Source organism: Sylvia atricapilla, chromosome 13 (genome assembly GCF_009819655.1).
Source record: "Sylvia atricapilla isolate bSylAtr1 chromosome 13, bSylAtr1.pri, whole genome shotgun sequence".
Taxonomy (NCBI): domain Eukaryota; kingdom Metazoa; phylum Chordata; class Aves; order Passeriformes; family Sylviidae; genus Sylvia; species Sylvia atricapilla.
This window is the reverse complement of record NC_089152.1, coordinates 14605802-14623188: the sequence shown is the minus strand read 5'-3', so window position 1 is coordinate 14623188 and position 17387 is coordinate 14605802. Positions and strand designations below refer to the sequence as shown.

The window sequence follows — 17387 nt, the reverse complement described above, 5'->3', positions numbered from 1 at the left end:
TAACCACAGACTAGGGATGGAAGTCCAAACCCTCTCCCCTAGAAGTGGTGTGAAAGAAACGTGGCACTGCAAGCCCTGCAGTGCCTGGAGCAGGTAAACAAACCTTTTGCATACAATACATTAAGAGCTAACTGCCTACAGAACAATGCAAAACTCAGAAATAATTGAAATTGTGGTGAGATTAAAAAATAACAACAGAACCCAAAGCAGTCTGGTGTGCTCTGTCTCATCTTTTCTTGCACTTTATCTACTTCATCAGCTGTGCTGTCCAGAGGTAACACCTCTGTGGGCACCATATTGCACATGTAGAGACACACAAGAGTAATTAGTGAAACAGAGCTTCTGTCTAGTGATAAGTTGGTAAGGCTGTTTGTCTTCAAACTCTTGATTACATTTGTGGAATAACCAATCCTGTGTTGTTTATCTCTGTCAAGCAGCGTTGGAGAGGCACTGGCTGATCTGCAGGGGGAAGAGGCCAGGGAAACATCCTCTCCCTCATTCTGCAAACCAGCTTTTGCTTCTGGCTGCAGCATTGAGTAAGGTGCCAGCCAGCCCATCTACTGCTTTTCCTGAATTTCTGTTTGCATCTTCATTTGTTAAAGACAGCACGGAATACTGATGGTCTTGATGGCTTTTTTGAGACCTCAGTTCGGGTCACTTTCTGAGGACAGGTTTTTTTGGATGATGTGAGGTTTTAGTTTGAGCAGCAAAATGCCATTAAGAAGGACAAAGTCAAACCTGCAGAGGTTTAGAGCTTTCAAAACTGGAGTTTTGTGAGCAGTTCTCTGGTAACTCTCGTGTTAAGAAAACTATTTAATTAGCTGATAATATATTATTTTACCCCGGAGTCCCTGCATAGTCCAAGTGCTTAGTTATGAGTGATACACTAGTCAGTGTTATTCTCCTTTTATTCAGCCTTTGGCTCCCTGCCTTAAAAATGCTCCCTGCAGAAGGTGAGAAAAAAAAGGCTTCTCTAAGGACTAGTTGTTGATGCTGTTACTGCAGTGTTTGTTTTAAAATTCACAAAGCAAGACCTAATCTGTTGTAAGAAATGGAGCTGGCAAATGGAAGAATGAAGTTGAAGAGAAGTGTTCCATAATTAGTGCTGCTTGTCAGGTAGTTTGAATTGAATTTTTTTCCCATGTTCAGTATCCTATTTATTACTTGACAATAGGCAAAGCAAAATTTGCATTGCCAGAAACTATAATTATGATTTGGCAGCTCATCTGCAAATCAGGTCCAGAGGTTTTCAGTCAGACCCCCAAACCAGAAAGTACATAGTTCACAAAGTGAGAAAGGATTGGATTAAGTAACTGCACCAGAGGTGACATTTCCCCTCTCAAAACTGGTAGAGTAGCTATTCCAGAAACTGCAGACTGTCCTTCGTGTCCCTTATTCTCTATGTCCATTTATACCTACTAAGTTTTACAGTGCATTAATGAGACAGAAATTATGTAGATAAAGAACCCTTCTAGCTAAACATTTCCCAGAGCGAGTCCATTCTGCCCACTGAATGAGTCAGAGATCACATGGGGAAAGTGGTATGCAATCATGGAATTGAGAGTGGACCTCATCGGCAGAAAGAGCCAGGTGATAATCTTAATTGGATGGACAGTCTTTTGTAACTTGAGATTAAACATTCTTTTAAGGCCCTGTGGCTTACTTTCTAGTGTTTAAACAAACCCAAAAAGCCTTCAAAAGCAGAATGCCGTCATGTGATATATCAGTATTCACAGAACTGGTCAGATCATTGCAGCTGAGCCACTGGCAGAGGGAGTTTGCCCTCTGCGAGCACCACAGGGCAGTGAAAAGGCTTTGCTGCGCCTTTCTCATCACAGGTGTTTGTGCCCTTTCTCCACAGACAGCCTAGCTCTGCTTCTTCCTCTGGCTGGGGCTGTCCCACTGTATTTTCTCCTCAGTCACACTTCTCACTTTCTTAGTACCTTGTCTCGTATTTTTCATCTTTTCTCCCCATCTCTTCTGTCTCCAGTCTCTCCTTTTTTTTCTTAGTTCCCTGCTTCTTTCCAGTTTGACTTTCTTCTTCTCAGTCCCTTCTTCAGCTGGCTTGCTCATCCAGCCTGTCTGTTGAATGCCAGTCCCAAGATTTATCTGTTTTTCCAAAGTATTCCATGCATTTTAAGTGCAGGCTCAAGTGGTTATTAAAAGCAGAAGAGAGACGTCTTAATTTTCAGTCCTTGCCCTATTAGAGAGCTCAGGAGCACTTTCCAGTAACTCCTGGAAAGCTTCTCAGCCTCTTTGAGCCTCAGGTGTGGAACACACTTGTAAACAGATTGTTCCTCTAGGTTAGATGCAGAACCTTAACAGGCTTTGACTGAAAGTGTACAAAGTGCGTTATCAGCGTTATTTTCAAAATTCTTGTGGCTTGACAACACTTGAGTGGATTTCTATAGAAAAAGCAGAAGGTGCCTTCTTTTAAATAAAAAAAAAAAACCACACCACTTTCCTGGCTGACATAATTTTGCTCATTAAAATAGAATAGGCACTTATATTTGGGGAAAAAAATCAGAATATTGGCAGCATGGGGAAAAAATAAAACACTTTCCCCTTTTGTTTTCCTTTGGGCTCATTTTGGGATGTAATGCTTCAGTCAAAAAAATAGAGACTAAACCAGATAACAGGAGTGGAAAGTTTTAGTCTGAGAGGTTAAAGTTGGACAAACTCATCAGTAAATGGACAGTGCTACCAGCTGCAGCTATATTAAACCATTCTAAAATAAGACAAATGTGTCTGCCAGTTGCTTTGAGGTGCCTTTTTTTTCTTTTTCTTTGAAGTATATGACCTAGGAGGAAAGAATATACCACAGAAACAGTTTAAATGTGTGTTGTATCAAAACCTCATTTTTGATGGAAACAAGAACTCTAAAATCTGAACAATGCTGCAATTTCTGTTATACTGGTTCCTGCAAACTCAGAGTTGTTTTTAAGCTGCATTCACATTGCTCTAAAGATGTTCATTTTTTGTGGAGAGCAAATTGTTCCACATCGTAGATTTTTTTTTTTTTTAAAACAAAAACGAACAAAATAAATTGTCCCAACAGACTTATTTCAAATTCCCCCTGGTTGAGGTAACAGCTGTACATTTTCCTGTATGTTTCTCTCCCATGTAACACCACATTGACATTTCTGTTGCCTGGTTGTGACTTAGACGAGAGCTCATTCTCTAAAAATACTGTGATTACTGCTGCAATACCATTTTTTAATTAAAAAGTAGATTATCATGGTAATGCCGATCAGAAACTTCCTTAAACTTTTAGTCCTCCTGCTGGAACCATTCAGGTAGTGCCTCCTCCCACACAAAGACCAGTCATTTAAATGGAATGCATTCAATTGAGTTTCCATTGCAGTTGATTGGGCTGTCATAGAGAGAACTGCTGGAGGATTACTCCTGCCCACTGCAGAAGCTGGTAGAATGAGAGTCACGTAAAAACAGAAAGGACAGGCTCCAACAGAAAGGACAGCTCCAAGAACAATACTTTAAAACAATGCAATAAAATACTGCTGGAAAACCTAGAGTAGGTGTCTTATCACAGTGACATAATTTTCTACAAACTGTGAGGACTAGATACATCAGCTTCGCTTAAAGTCTGTAGACTTTATTGGAGACGGGTCAAGCATGAGTTTGTCTCAGGATCTTTCATAGCTGATATTGGTGGTGCCTTTCAGAGGGGGTTTTGGAGTGGCTGGTATTTCTAGTATAAAGAAGGCTACTGCTGGTATATTAAAGCAACTGTTCTTAGTACATAAACCTCCCATTTTCTGAGAAGGACTTATGAAACATGTTCCATTTTGCAGATGTATTTGAATAATGTTGACAGATGAGACAGTGGAAGATGATGAAGCTGAATGCTTCCACGTTAAGGCATTCTTCAGACTTTGAACGAGATTGTGTGAAATGGCAATAGCTTTCCATTGACTTCCTGTTAAATGAGGCAGTAGCACGCAGTTTAGGCACCTTGGAGCACTGTGTAGTAGTGTTTCTATGAACAGGTTTTTGATTGGAGGCATTCCTGTATCTGTGGGATTTTTTTTCTGCAGCATATTTTATTTATATAGAAAAGTGATAGCCCTGCTGAGACTGGGAACAGCGGCTGTACAAAGCAGTTATGATTTCTGTGCAAATGGCAAGCTTTTGATGCTTGCTTGGGAGCATGGAAAGAATATTCTGTGAAAACTCCAGTCTCGATACTGAAGTAGCTCTTTGCTCAGGAGCCTGGGTATTAAAAAAAATTTGGGACAGTAAAATAATAACTGCCTTTAAAAATAAAAAACAACTTTAAAAAGATTAGTCATCTGGTCTTTTGCTGGATCAAAAGAGACCAGCAACAGTCTTCAGTTTGCAGGTGTGAATTGACATAGGCCTGACTTTCAGGACATACTTGTGTATCACTTTACACCAGATAATACTCTGTTCCAGCATGGTCTGTTTCCAGTATTTGCCTTCCATTTTCTAATTGCTCAACTTCCATCTTATAGAAACCAATTATTGTTTCTCAGGATTTTTTGGTTGGTTGGTCCTTGGGTTTTTTTTGGAATAGTATTTGTGAAATTTTAGCGTTAAAAGAACTGGAGCATTTTCTTGACACATTTTTGGTATTGCTGAGGAAATGTACTGTTAATTTTCCTAATATAGCTCCTTGATTAGCCCCTCCTAAGGTAGTAGTTCCAAACGTTTCCAGTCATGCACATTAGATCATTGGAGATGCTTTGTGTGGGATGGATGGGTGACTAACATTTTATTTAAAACCAAAGCTGGACTTGAATCTTTTACAAGTTGCTGTAAATCTGAAATAAAGTAAGTTATTTCAGTTTAATCAGATGGATCTGTCAGTGAGAATTTAAAAAGAAAAAAGCCACAAACCTGTGAAGTTAAGCAGAAATACTTATTTTTCCATCTGTTTGGTTGAGCTTTCTTCCCCATTATTAGACAGACTGCATTTTCAGATGTAAAGTGCTACAGAATGGAAAAACGTGAAGCAGTAATAAATGCACTTGCCACATTCTGCATTAATGCCTTATGTGTCTGATAGATTGCAGTTAATAAAGATCAGGTTTGGGTAACACTTCAAAAGCTTTTCTAGTTCAAATCAGAGGACTTTGTTGTTGCAAAGCTGAAATCATCGATGGCAAAAAGGGTTCTCGGGTTGCAGGCTGAGGGCAGCAGTTCCCTGGCCTGTGCCAGTGGCAGGCGCCCCAGAGCTCTGCCAGGGCCCATCTTCCTTGATCCAAGCTCATTGCTACCTGGAGGGGATTTGGATAAAACACAACGATTTTGTGTTGTGGACACATCTGAGGTCTTTACCATCTGTGACAGGCGGCCCTTGGAAAGGAGTGAAGGAAGGGAGGGGCTGCGACCTGCTCCTGTGCCATGGACTCTGCCCTGGGCTGAGCGGTGGGGAAAGCCCACTGCAGTTCACAGTGACTGTCATTGCTGCGCTTGTCTCCACTGCAGCAGACACGGAGGTGTAAATTCATGCCTTGAGGCAGTGCAGAGTCTGCCAGTACAGGTGCTCCTTCCTCATAAACTTGTGCAGATAGCACTGCATTCCCAGATGGAAATTCTCATTGCATGTCAGGCCAGACGTTTACAGTGCACTGTCTGTGGCTGTGCACTGTAACCAGAGCTGGCTAGCCCTGTTTTTACTGCAGAGCTGTTCTTCACATGCATTTTAAAGGTTCTTGCACATTTTAGTTTTCCAGGAGCATTGGTTCCATTAGAATTGTGTCTGGTATTTTGTGCCACAGATATCTAGACATGTTTAATATGCCATATATATATATTTTAAAAATTTTTTTTTCTTTAGTTGGCGGACAGTTCTCTTACCATTTTATAAAATAAGAAGTGTTGGGGAAATAAGGGAGTCTCCAGGATTTTAAATGGGTCGTTGTGCTCTCTTGGTGTGTGTTCAGCTGGACAAAACTCGGTTGCCTTGATTTGAGGTAGTACCTATGGGGCAAGCATGGTCCTTGGCTATGCAGAGACAAACAGCTTAGCTGGAAAATTAACATTTGAAGGACTCCACGTTCTACTTTCTTACATGGACTTAGAACTTCTGTGGGTTTCAGGGGAAACAAGAAGACACCAGCAGTTCAGAGCAGAAGTTCAAAGTTCACTGCAGATGTGGTTGCTTGTTGTGTAAAGAACTGGAATTTATAGATTTTGGATATTGAAGGACACTATAAATTTAAGAGTAAGGAAAAGAAAGAACATTTTCAGTTTACTGTTTCAGAAACAAGTATTTAAATTATTTTTCTTAGGAGATGTGTTTATCCTTTGGGATGCCAAAGGATTAATATGATTATATATAACCACTACAGAAATGAAAACAAGAGTACAACTAGATTATTTGGAGTTAATTGAACATTTAGTATTGCACACAGAGAAAACATTAATTATGAATTATGTCTGAGGCTAGAGAATCAAGAAGGAATATGGGGCCTTGGAAAAAGCATTTGCCAGTTACTGTAGGTCATAAGAATGAAACATTGCCAAAAATCTTGGTCAATGTTTTAATTGCCTGTGGAGGTAGTTTCACGACCAAATCGGCCCCTTTACACATTTCCAGAAGTGTTATCTCAGCACAGATTTGTCACAGCTTTGCTAATGGCAGATGTGAGCCCACATCTGCTGGCAGACTGATAATTTTCTGGTGTTTTGCCAGCACTTCTTTAATTAAACCAAGTGTCAAGGATTTGTTAAAAAAGTGTGCTTTCCAAATGATAACCAAAAGCTAAAAAGCTAGCAGGGTGGTTTCTTTGTTTTACAGTCTTAACTGTACTAGCAGCTCATTTTAAGAAAACTAATGGCACATGACAAAGAAAATACTGTGTTGCTGCCCCTCAGACTACTTTCATACCTGCATATTTCAGAAGAAACTGGGGCATAAATAAACCTACTGTTTCCAAAGTACAAAGTTTCTCTCAACAGCAGGCACAGTGCATTTCAAGAAGTTTAGCCCGAGGTCCCACAAGACAAAGGGATACTTCTAAAATTTAGTCTCAAGTGCTGCCTCCCTCATCACCCAGTGCTGTGCTGTGCTGGTAATTCACTCACATTCTGAAAGCACAGGATGAAAAGTTGGCTGAGGTGTCTTCCTTGAAAAAGCCATGTGAAAATGCAGCAGGGGCAGCTCTGAAACTCCTTACCCTGAGTGAAAATATCAATATCCAGCACTTTGAAGGCACTTTGCTGGATGCAGCCCCGCATGCTAAATTTACATCATTGCACTGTCCAAGCAGCATATTTTAAGTAGGAGAAACATCATCTAAAACCATACAAAATTATGCATTCTAATGCTATATCTAATTTTACAGTGCACAACCGAAAGAACAATAATTTAAAAACCCTCTTCCAGCAGAGAGTGTATGTTTCTAGACAATTTATATCTGCCTCTACACAAAGGAATCTGAGATTTATCCTAGTAGATGCAAAGTATATTTTTTGCTGCTTCGGCCTCCCTAGATCTGGTTTAAAAAGTAGATTTTTTTTTCTTTTTCTACAAACATCCGAAGATGTTTTCTGTATCAAAACCCCTCTGAAAAAACTTCAGATAACTCCCTCAGACAAAAAAAACCCCCAAAAAACAAAAAAACAACACCAAAAAAGGTCCAGATCTGTCATTAACAAAACCCTGAATCCAAGTCAGCATTTTGTTTACCAAAAAACTCTTTTCAAGTCTCTAGCAGGCAGCATGATTTTAATGCCCTCACGTCACCGAGGGAGAACCACACAGTAAGTTAAATATTTTAGCAAAGTTCATTCCAAAAGTCTCTGGGAAATTTTGGAAAAGGATCTGGGCTGTTTAAATCCTAGAAGTCTGGCTTAGGCAGAGGAACATTCTTCACCTGCAGACATGCCAAAGTGCCTGCTTGTTCCAGCACACTGCCCTTGGCTGGCAGGACAGGCAGGGGATCTGTGCTGGGAAGTGAGGGGTGAGCTCTGCAAGGGACAGCTGTTAGACATTGCCCATGGGGGCTATCTTTGGCCTTGCCATCTTCTCATCACTGGTGCTTGTTGCTGTATTTTAGAAGTTTTAGTCAAGCTGTGTATGACAGAAATAGTAATTGAATTGAAGTGTAAAAATAGCTTGTGCTCTCAGGGAATAAATAAAAAGATGAGGATCTACAGGAACCCCTATACTGCAGCTTTACTTTTGATTGTACAGGGTCATACTTTCACATTTTAGTGGTTTTCTGCCTACAAAAGTGTAAAAAAGCCAGAGAGGCCAAGAGAAGGTGTCTGGCACTCTTAGGTCTTCTGAGAAAGGCTTAAGGATTTCATTTTCAGGGAAGCTGAGCTGTAGGCAGCATAAAGCTGTCATTGCATTCAGCTGTGCATTAACAATTTGGGTGGGGTTAGTAAATGGTGCATAGATGTTAACTAGTATATGTGTAGAGCATAATACAGTTCTTAAGCCTTGGTGATTCGTGGACTGTAGTTATTTTGCCTTCTTGTACTTTATAGCTAAAGAATATTTTAGAGGACATTAGAAATTAGTATAATCTGTATAAAGAACAAAGCAAAGTGTTTTTTGGCAGACCAGGTTGCTCAATTTTTGCCTCAAAATTTTATATTGCAATTAAACCTTGATGAACGAAATGAAGGAAGGGCAACTGGGTTGGGGCTTCTAAAGCATCAGGGATGTGCTGAGTTAGCCTGTTCTTCTGATTTTTGCTTGATCCACACAGAGTTAGTTGAGTGTATTTGTCTGTCCTTTGTCCTGCTTTAAAGCACTGAGGTCTCTGTCTTGTGGGCAACTGTCAGTAAGTTTAAAAACAGAAATTGTAGCTATATGAAAAGGATCTTAGAAGGAGTGGGTGTCACTATTTGTTGGCAACAGCAATGAATATTTTGATATTTTTACTCATACGTTGCCTGCAGTTGGTATGAGCGGGGTGTACAGGAAATGGTTTATGAGCCAGAAATACTGGTACACGAGAGAAGGAGCTCAAGGGTCAGAAAAGGAAAAACAAGAACAACTAAACTTCACAATAGGCTGGTAGAAAATGTGTGCCAAAAAAAAGGGGAAAGCATTCCAGAAAGAAACTCCTCAGGCTGACTTCTTGGCTGGTGCAAACTGATGTTTGTTCTGCTGTAATTTAGTGCAGTGACCTTAATTTATGCCAGCTCAGGTTTTGTCCCTTCACCTTTAGGATATGTGCAATAATCAGTTTCCGTGAAAAGTACATTTCCGTGCCTTGGTTGGTGGTTGTGGTGAATAAATGTTCTGCGTTGCTGTGCCACACACGGAAGGAGGAGCTGTGCTTCAGTTGTGGGAATAGAGCTTTGCTTTCTGCATTTGGCACTAGGAAAGGCTTTTGCTCCCATGGTCCCACCCTGCCAGTCTGGTGGTTCATGGTCCTGTTTCAGGAGAAGCTTTTTTTTTTTTTTTTTTTCTAATTAGAGGGTTTGTTGAGGAAAGAAGTCTTTGCATGTACTCGGAGATCTCAGAAGGGTGGGCGAAGAAGCACAGATGGCTGCTTGGCCAGAAACAGTGTTTATTCTAGAAGATTTGTTACCATGATTTTAATAGAAGATAAACTAGTCCATGAACCTTCCCCTGGGCATGTCTTTGGTACAGTTTATAGCCCACTTGAAAACTCTTGACTTTCACATCTCTTTGATCCAGTTACAAGCATCTTCTTGGGGAGATGGTGGATACAAAGGAAGAACTCTCCTGGGACTTCTGATGTGCCTGGCTTCCCCTGCAGACCACCAATCTTTCCTCCTATACAGACAAGAGAACTGACTTGCAGTTGCAACAAGAGTTGTTCTTCATGATTCTCTTCTGTTCCCTTTGAAAACACAGTTCTTTAGCTGTGTTCTTTTCATAAAATGCTATCTCTAGCTTTCCCTTAAAATATGTCATATTGAAAAAATATTCTGCTGTTCTAGTCGAGTACTTAATGTGATTTCTACCATTTTTGAATAGTATTTTTAGTAGTAGTTTTTATTATCTAAAGGCTATGCAAAAAAATTGCATCTGTGCCCAAAGCTTGCCTATTTTTTCCAGGCATAGAAATTGTTCTAATTAACCCCCTGCATTTGGCAGAAGGCTTTCTCCCCTTGGTATATGCCCACACACAGAGTAATCTGCTGTAACTGCAGTAATGTGAGGATTCAGGCAGAGCAAAGTCATTAGGTGTTTAACTTGTATTTGCTTTTGGAATCAACTTCACATGCAAACAAGGCTGGTCTGCCAAAGGTGTGCATTGCAGGTGACCTGAGGAAGGATTCTACTTCCACCTGTAAAACCTGCCCTGCCTCAATACCCGTGTTTGTACGTGTGCCTGTATAGAAGCAGCTCTTTAGTTGCAGAACTCCTATACCAACTCTTCAGTTGCAAGAGCTCAGTATCTGAAGGCATGAGTTAAAGTGCAAAGTCCTGCAGGGGCTGTAATAGCAGCATGTAGAAATACAAAAGGAAAAGTGGAAATATGGTATGGAAGCATAAGATAAGAGTAAGAATCTGCTGTGGGCAACTTTTGATAAGTTACGGAAGCATGAACGTTGAGTGTTTCAGCTCCGTTGAATCTGAGCCTAAAAAGTTAATGATGAAAAATATGAAGCTGTTGTGAAAAGGAAGTAATTCTTATCTAATATTGTATTTATCATGAAGTGTTGTGCTGTTGCTGAGGAAAATGACAGCTCAATAAAAGCATTACTTTTTTTTTTTTTAATAGAACTGTTGCTCCATAAACTTCACAAATTAATTTTCTTCAACAGGCACTTTTGATACTGTTACTTAACAGCACAGCTTGTTAACCTGTTTTAAAGAGGTCTCCTGAAGTTTATATCATTCATCTGGAATAGAATTTTGCAATGCCTTCACTAACCTTCTAAAGTTCATTAATAGGAAGGCAAAAATAACTTTGCTGTTGATTATAATGCTACTTTTTCTTTTTCTTTTGTTTCTTTTTTTTTTTTTTTTTTTTTTTTCCTCTAAACAGATGTGTCCTGAAAGCAGCAGGAATATTAGAGAGGTACAATGTGCATCATACAATAACAAGCCATTTATGGGTCGATTTTATGAATGGGAGCCTTTTGCAGAAGGTAAGAGAAAACAACTTGCATGTGCATTATTACACAGATTGTGTTTTGGAAAGGCAGATGTGATTTTTACTTAGTGGGAGCCATCAGGCAGCTTTGTTCCACAGCTGATGTTACCTATTTTTACAGCTGAACATGAGTCAGTGCAGATGGAGGTAGGTTTGTATCTGACACCCAGTTAGATCTGATGATGTTTGTTTCTCATGTAGCCGTGTCTCAGTCCTTGTCCTATTTCTTGTGGGCATGGTGAAGACTGGCAGAGCTGCACGTCTTTATCTCCAGTTATGACCTTCAGTGTGTGCTGTGTTTCTAGTTAAAGCTGTGTTTGGCTCTGTGAAGCTGCCCAGAAGGAATTTCAGAGCTGTACAGCTCTGGCACTTGGTGCCATGCCTTTAGGCAGAACAAGGAGCCAGTAGCCCAGCCAGCACAGGGCTGAAGGCACCTTCTGCAGACAGCATCACTTCTGCAGGGTGGCCCTGAAGACTTACAATGGATGTGTTAGCTTTGGTGCATCCCTTTCCAAACCCAGCTGGGAAGACCCAACGAGTGCTGAGGCAGCTCAGCCCACCTCCCTCTCTTTGCTTCCTACACAGCAGCTTTGACTCACTCTATTTTCTGCCAGGAAAGATGAATCAGGGGATCTAGAACATGCCATGATCATTTCTTTTTCCCTCCCCTGCACAGCACAGCTTGCTCCTAATGTTTATACTGGATCAATAAGGGCAGTTAAACTGTAATTCACAGCACTGTCTTGCTGGTGAGTTAAGTGTGATTATTGTTGTTTTAAAAAAACACATATATTTTTATTTCTCCCTTGTTCAAGATTGGTGCAGCTGCATTTCTAACCCATTTTATCTGCTGCTGCTCCAACATAAACTTTTGTCTTTATTAAAAAAGTCACATTAGAAGGACTATAAACCCTATGAATTTAGAGTATTTAATGAAAAAACCTAGTTAATGTGGGACAACCAATAGCACATGATGACTTTAAGGGCAGGTTTTGAGAAGAAGGATCCAGTTGTGGCAGAGGGAAAACATCACAGTGACATAACCATAAAATCTGTAAGGAAGTTTAACTCTACAGAAATAATGAATGTTTGAATCATACTGATAATTGAACTCTTTAATTTGAAATCTTAAGTTCAGTTAACTTTCATATTTAATTGTGATGGAAATTTCATAACCTTTTGATGGCTGGATGAAGGAATCTGTTGAAAGGAGAGAACCTAATGGTTCATTGAAAAGGATGACTGTGGGGATCTGGCCACAGGAGTCTTTCTTAGTGAAGAATGGCTGCATTTGTTGAAAGGAAGGAGATAGCTGCAGACTTTCTTGTCAGAAATTCTCTGTAAGGTTAAAGATGCATTAGAGTCCCCTCCAGCAGAACTTGTGCCTGATATTTTGGCTTCAGGAGGATACCTGGATAGTCTTGTGCATCCAAAATCCATCATTAAATGCAGTATTTTCAAATCAACAACTGCAAAAAGCCCTGGTCAACTGCAGGCCCTCTTGTTTTGACTTCTGTTTGAAAATGTCAGCCAGGTATGTCTAATAAACAGCCTTTTAAGCAGCACTCCCAGCCCTGGGGTTCTGTTCCAGCTGGTAGAGTTACATTTGTGCAGGACAGGCACGGTGAGCTCTGCTCCCTGCAGGGTCCTGGTTGCTTTTCAGAATGGTGACATGTCAGGACCGACCCCCAAGTGTGTAAAACTTGAAAGAACTAAAAATTAATTCTCTGGGGACTTGGCTTTTTTTCTTTCTTCCAAGTGAAGGAGATGACAAGGAGAAAAACTCTGCAAAGTTGGGGCAATTTCATTTTCTTAGAGAAAAAAAGAGATTTGGCAAATCAGAGCTTGGTCCACTGAAAGTCAGACATGATTTACCCCTAACAGATATTGAGGCTTTTCCCTCAAAGTAAAGAAAATACCAAGTTTAAATGGAAATAGTTCTGTTAACTTTTTGTTTTGTTATTTTACAGTGAATTTTTAATTGGGAGTTTTCTAAAATGCATGCTTGACCAAGCATTCCCTCCAAATGGTGTTTTGGTTTGCTTTTTGTTGTAAATAAATCAGCTCTAGTTTCAGAGCTCCCCTTTCAGGTGACTGCACTTGTTTGCAGGGCAGGACACTTATTTCCCAGGAATCCTGGCTGTTCCCAGTGTGTGTGTGTGTGATTTTACATGTGCAGCTGTGGCTTGTGCTGGGCCTGACTGGATGTTGGCTCCAGAGGCAATAGCAGGAGCAGGGACGTGGCTCAGGGATCATCACAGTGGTGTCTGTACACATGATTTAGTTCCACTTGGTCGAGTCAAGATGTCTTTGGCTGCAGTGCTGGATGCAGGCAGGCGGGTTTCTAGGAACAGAGCCACGCTCAGGCCTCGGGAGCAGTTTCAGGAGCTGCTGCTGGCAGCCAGGGCTGGGCTGGAGCACACGGAGAGGCCCCGTTTCTGCTGCTCCAGGGCTGCGCCTTCACCTGCTCCAGACAGCTCCTCTGCAAGGCCTGGCAGCCTTTCTTCCAGTGCTGCTCACTGCCAGGCCTGCCTGGCTCCTGAGACCTCGCTGTTCTGTTTGATGCTGAGAGACAGGAGTTCTTACAGACCCTGTAACACCACGTTGCTCCTGGGAGCACATTTGGAGTCAGGCTGAGTTTCAACTGGGATGAAAATTCCTGTGGCTGAAAGAAGGGTGTGTCAAATGGCCCTGATGTCACTGCTGCATTTTCTTTGGGGGGAAAAAATGTATCCCCAGTGTCCCCCAGTATCGTTGTTGTCAAATCTAACTACTGATAGGCACCACAAAGAGTGGTTCAAAATCAGCTGGGGCAAGAGAGGCTGACAGGGCCAGGAATCAGCACCCAGCCTTGTGGCAGGCAAGGAAGCAGTTTCAGCTGGCTTTTTTTACTTGAAATTTGTCCACATCCAAGCACTGAATGAATGGAAGGATATTTGGTCAGCATAGTTTTTCATGCTGAGCTTCAGTAGTGCTCTTTTCTCTAAAATGACACTCATGTCAATACTCCATCCTAACGCCTGTGTTGTCTTCAGAGGAGAACTCACTGTACAGGTAAATCTGTTCATGCTGTTAAATCATTTATCAGTTCACTTTTATCTTAAAATATCTTCGAGTAACCTGAACCTTCCATTTAGAGATGTCTGCCTGATACAGCTGGGATAAATAAAAGAAAATGGAATTTATAGCTTCCATGAGTGTCTAGTAAATACTTCAGCTTCAATACTTCATGTCAGACAAGAGGCATGTAAGATTTAGTCTGAATCAGTTTGGGTATTAAGATGAAGACTGAAGAGTAATGCAAAGCTGCTGCATTTATTGATTTGTGGTTTTTTTCTTGCTGGATTTGTAACAGTTTTCACTCATTTTGAATGACAAAAAGCTTCTTCTAACAGATCAAAATATAGTGGCCCAAGTTAGGATGTTAAGTTGCTAAGAAACTTCTCGAGTCTGCTGGCAGTTGATGACACTGAAGACACTGAATGAGGTCTCATTAATATGATTTCAGTAATTACGAAATGGAAGAAAAGCCTAAGATCTCTTAAAAATCTTGGTCAGGTGCCGAAGGGAGCAAATAGCATCAAGCACTTGGAGTACTCAGGAGTCAGAGGAGGCTGGTTTCAGAGAGGAGGTACAGGGAGTGCAGTTACCAGGACAATGCAGAAGCTGCTTATGGACTCTGGATGGTCAGCTGCAGGCACAGAGCATTTGTGCTGATGCTTCAGGTTTGGGAGGTTGTGACTCTGCTGCCTGGACTTTGTGCAGACAAAGGTATAAGGGCTTGAGAAGAGACCATTTATTCAATTCTAAAGTCTCATCAATAAGATGTTTTGTGGAGTATTTTCCATTCAGTGATGGAACAGCAGAAAGCTGTTCCAAGGCCAAGCCTGAATATATTATGCGTGTTTTCAGTGGTTTAGTGTGGGTTTTTTTTTCTTCTCTTAGGATTGTGAGATATGTTTATAAACAAATTATAAATATATATTATTTACCTGTACCTACATATTATTAGAGCAAAGATTCATTTGATGTCCATTGCTGGAGTTAATTACATGTTAGTATGACACCATTCTACAAACACTTCGAAGGTTGATATATGTGGAGAAATCTAACACATCATCTGTTCAGGTTAACTGGAAGTGGAACTCCAGTTTAGAGTACTCAAGGATTGATTGTTGTGTATGGTCAGGAAGGTTTCAGGTGTTTCCTGAAGGCCTGTGATCCTTGGCAGTGCAGTCCTTGAGACCCTAGGGTAACCCAGTCCCAGTTTATTAATGCTTGGCCTTCCCTGATTTGTGATGGCCAGTTCCTTTGGGCTCAGGAGAGGCTGTGCTGAACTGCATCCTCTCAGCTTTGTGTGTAATACTTGGACAACCTGATGTTTTCACCCAGAGGACAAGAAGTCATCTTTCTGTTTTATTTACACTTTCTCAAGTAACTTCTAGGTAGTGAACATAGAGATAGACATATATCCTGCAACTATATATGTATATATACATGTGTACTGGGAATCTATATACAGTATCTCTAGAAATAGTCCAGCTGTGCTGCAGTTCACCCAGCTGCAAGGTATTATATTCAAGGAGGCAGCTGCTTGAAGTCTTCATTTCTCTTTGCAGGAGACCATACTTCTCTGGTTCTTTTTTGCCTCCACCTGTTAGAAATCTTCTTGATTGCTTCTGTTCCATTCTGTGGTTAGTTGTTCTTTACAGTGCATGTCCTTTAATTGAATGCAGTTTATTTTCTAAGACAATTTTTATTACTTCTCCTGTTTCATGTGAAAGCTGTGGGCAGACAGACCGTTTTGGGAGACTTGAAATGTAAGGAGTAGATGGTGTTTATATTTATTGATTAGTTACAACTCAAACAGTTCCCGCTTCCATAAGGGGAGATACAAGACGTCTGAAGCATCTACCTGTAATTACTGACAAGAGTTTAGGCACTACAGGCATAAAATTCCTCTTGAATTCTGATGGAATATGGTCTCTGATTTCCTTCAGGCTTAGTGGAAGTCCTTTGTGAGGCAGTGAAGTATCCATTTTTCACACATTACTGAAAATTCTATTTCACTTTTAACTGGAATATTTTTGAAATATTGCTCACTTATGAGAGTAGAATTTATTCAAATGCAGAACAAGAAGTTCACTTATACTATGTCCCTGTTTCCCCTTTATTTATTGCTGGTTTGTGAATGGATCACAAGAGAAAGCAGATGGAAGTTTGCAGTTTTAAAAGTATGGTTGTGGTGAAGTATCTGAGGCATTTCTTTGACTTCATCTATAAATCTGCTTCCTGAACATCTGTTGTGTTGAGCTTGACCTGGAAATTGTAAATATCCTGTGTATTACTGAAATATGTAACTACTTCTATAGAAGACTTTAATAAAAAAATGCTGCCATATTTATGTATATGGAAACCTAGTGCTTCCACATGGCAACTTACCTTTTATAGTTATTCTTTCTGTATAATTTTATTATTAAATGTATTTTGATTTGCATTTGTAAGAAGCTCAGTAATATTAGAGCCTGGCTTTTACCTTTGATTCTGTGGTTTGTTACAATAATTAATAATGTATTTTTAAGTGTAGTGTTTTAAGCAGGGCCCACCATACTCTGGTGACTGAAATGAGCCGTTTCTCTGTAATAGATCACATGTACCACATGTAAGGTTTCTAATTCATTGTGCACACTTTAATTTCCTCACTTTTCTACTTGCTGTTTGGAGGGGAAAGTGGGTTAAGAGTGGTGAGAGCAAGAAGTGGATGTTTATAGATGGACACCTGGATGAGCCTCAAGAACTGGAAATGGTTGTTAGTGCCTTTAGGAAAATGGAAAGTTACATCCATCAAGTGTTATCATTCAGCTGTAAATTCAAGACACTCTGAAGTACCATGGAAGATAAACCATTTAAACAGGATATATTTGTAAGACAGGAAAGCAGACAGATAAGGATAACAGACATCTGTTATCCTTACAGGCCTTAGATAAATGTAGCCTTGGTTTGCTGTAAGAGAGACTCTGCCCTCTGTGTCCAGCTGACCAATATTTACTGGTGTATCTTAGAGCATCTGACCTGTCCAGTTGCATTAATTGTGAGCTGGGGAAATGTCCCAGGAAGAATTATGGCCTCATTTCAAAGCACACTTTTTAGTTCTTTAGCTTGGAGCAGAAAGTTAAGGACGGATGTTGTGGCTTTCAGGCTCAGACGTAGAAACAAAATTGTATCCAGATTGTGTGGTACTGAAGATTCTTAGGCTAGAACAGAATGTAGATGGAAGATTTGTTATTTGCAAAGCACACGTGGTAGCAAGTG

At 40.4% G+C, this 17387-nt stretch overlaps 1 protein-coding gene across 1 annotated transcript in view; it reads left to right on the top strand.

The window, feature by feature from the left end:
* THSD4 (thrombospondin type 1 domain containing 4) overlaps nt 1-17387 on the top strand; it is a 214888-nt gene that overhangs the window by 39149 nt on the left and 158352 nt on the right. The window contains exon 5 of the mRNA XM_066328521.1: nt 10968-11070. Coding sequence (XP_066184618.1) covers nt 10968-11070 — 103 coding nt within the window. The remainder of the gene's footprint in view (nt 1-10967; nt 11071-17387) is intronic.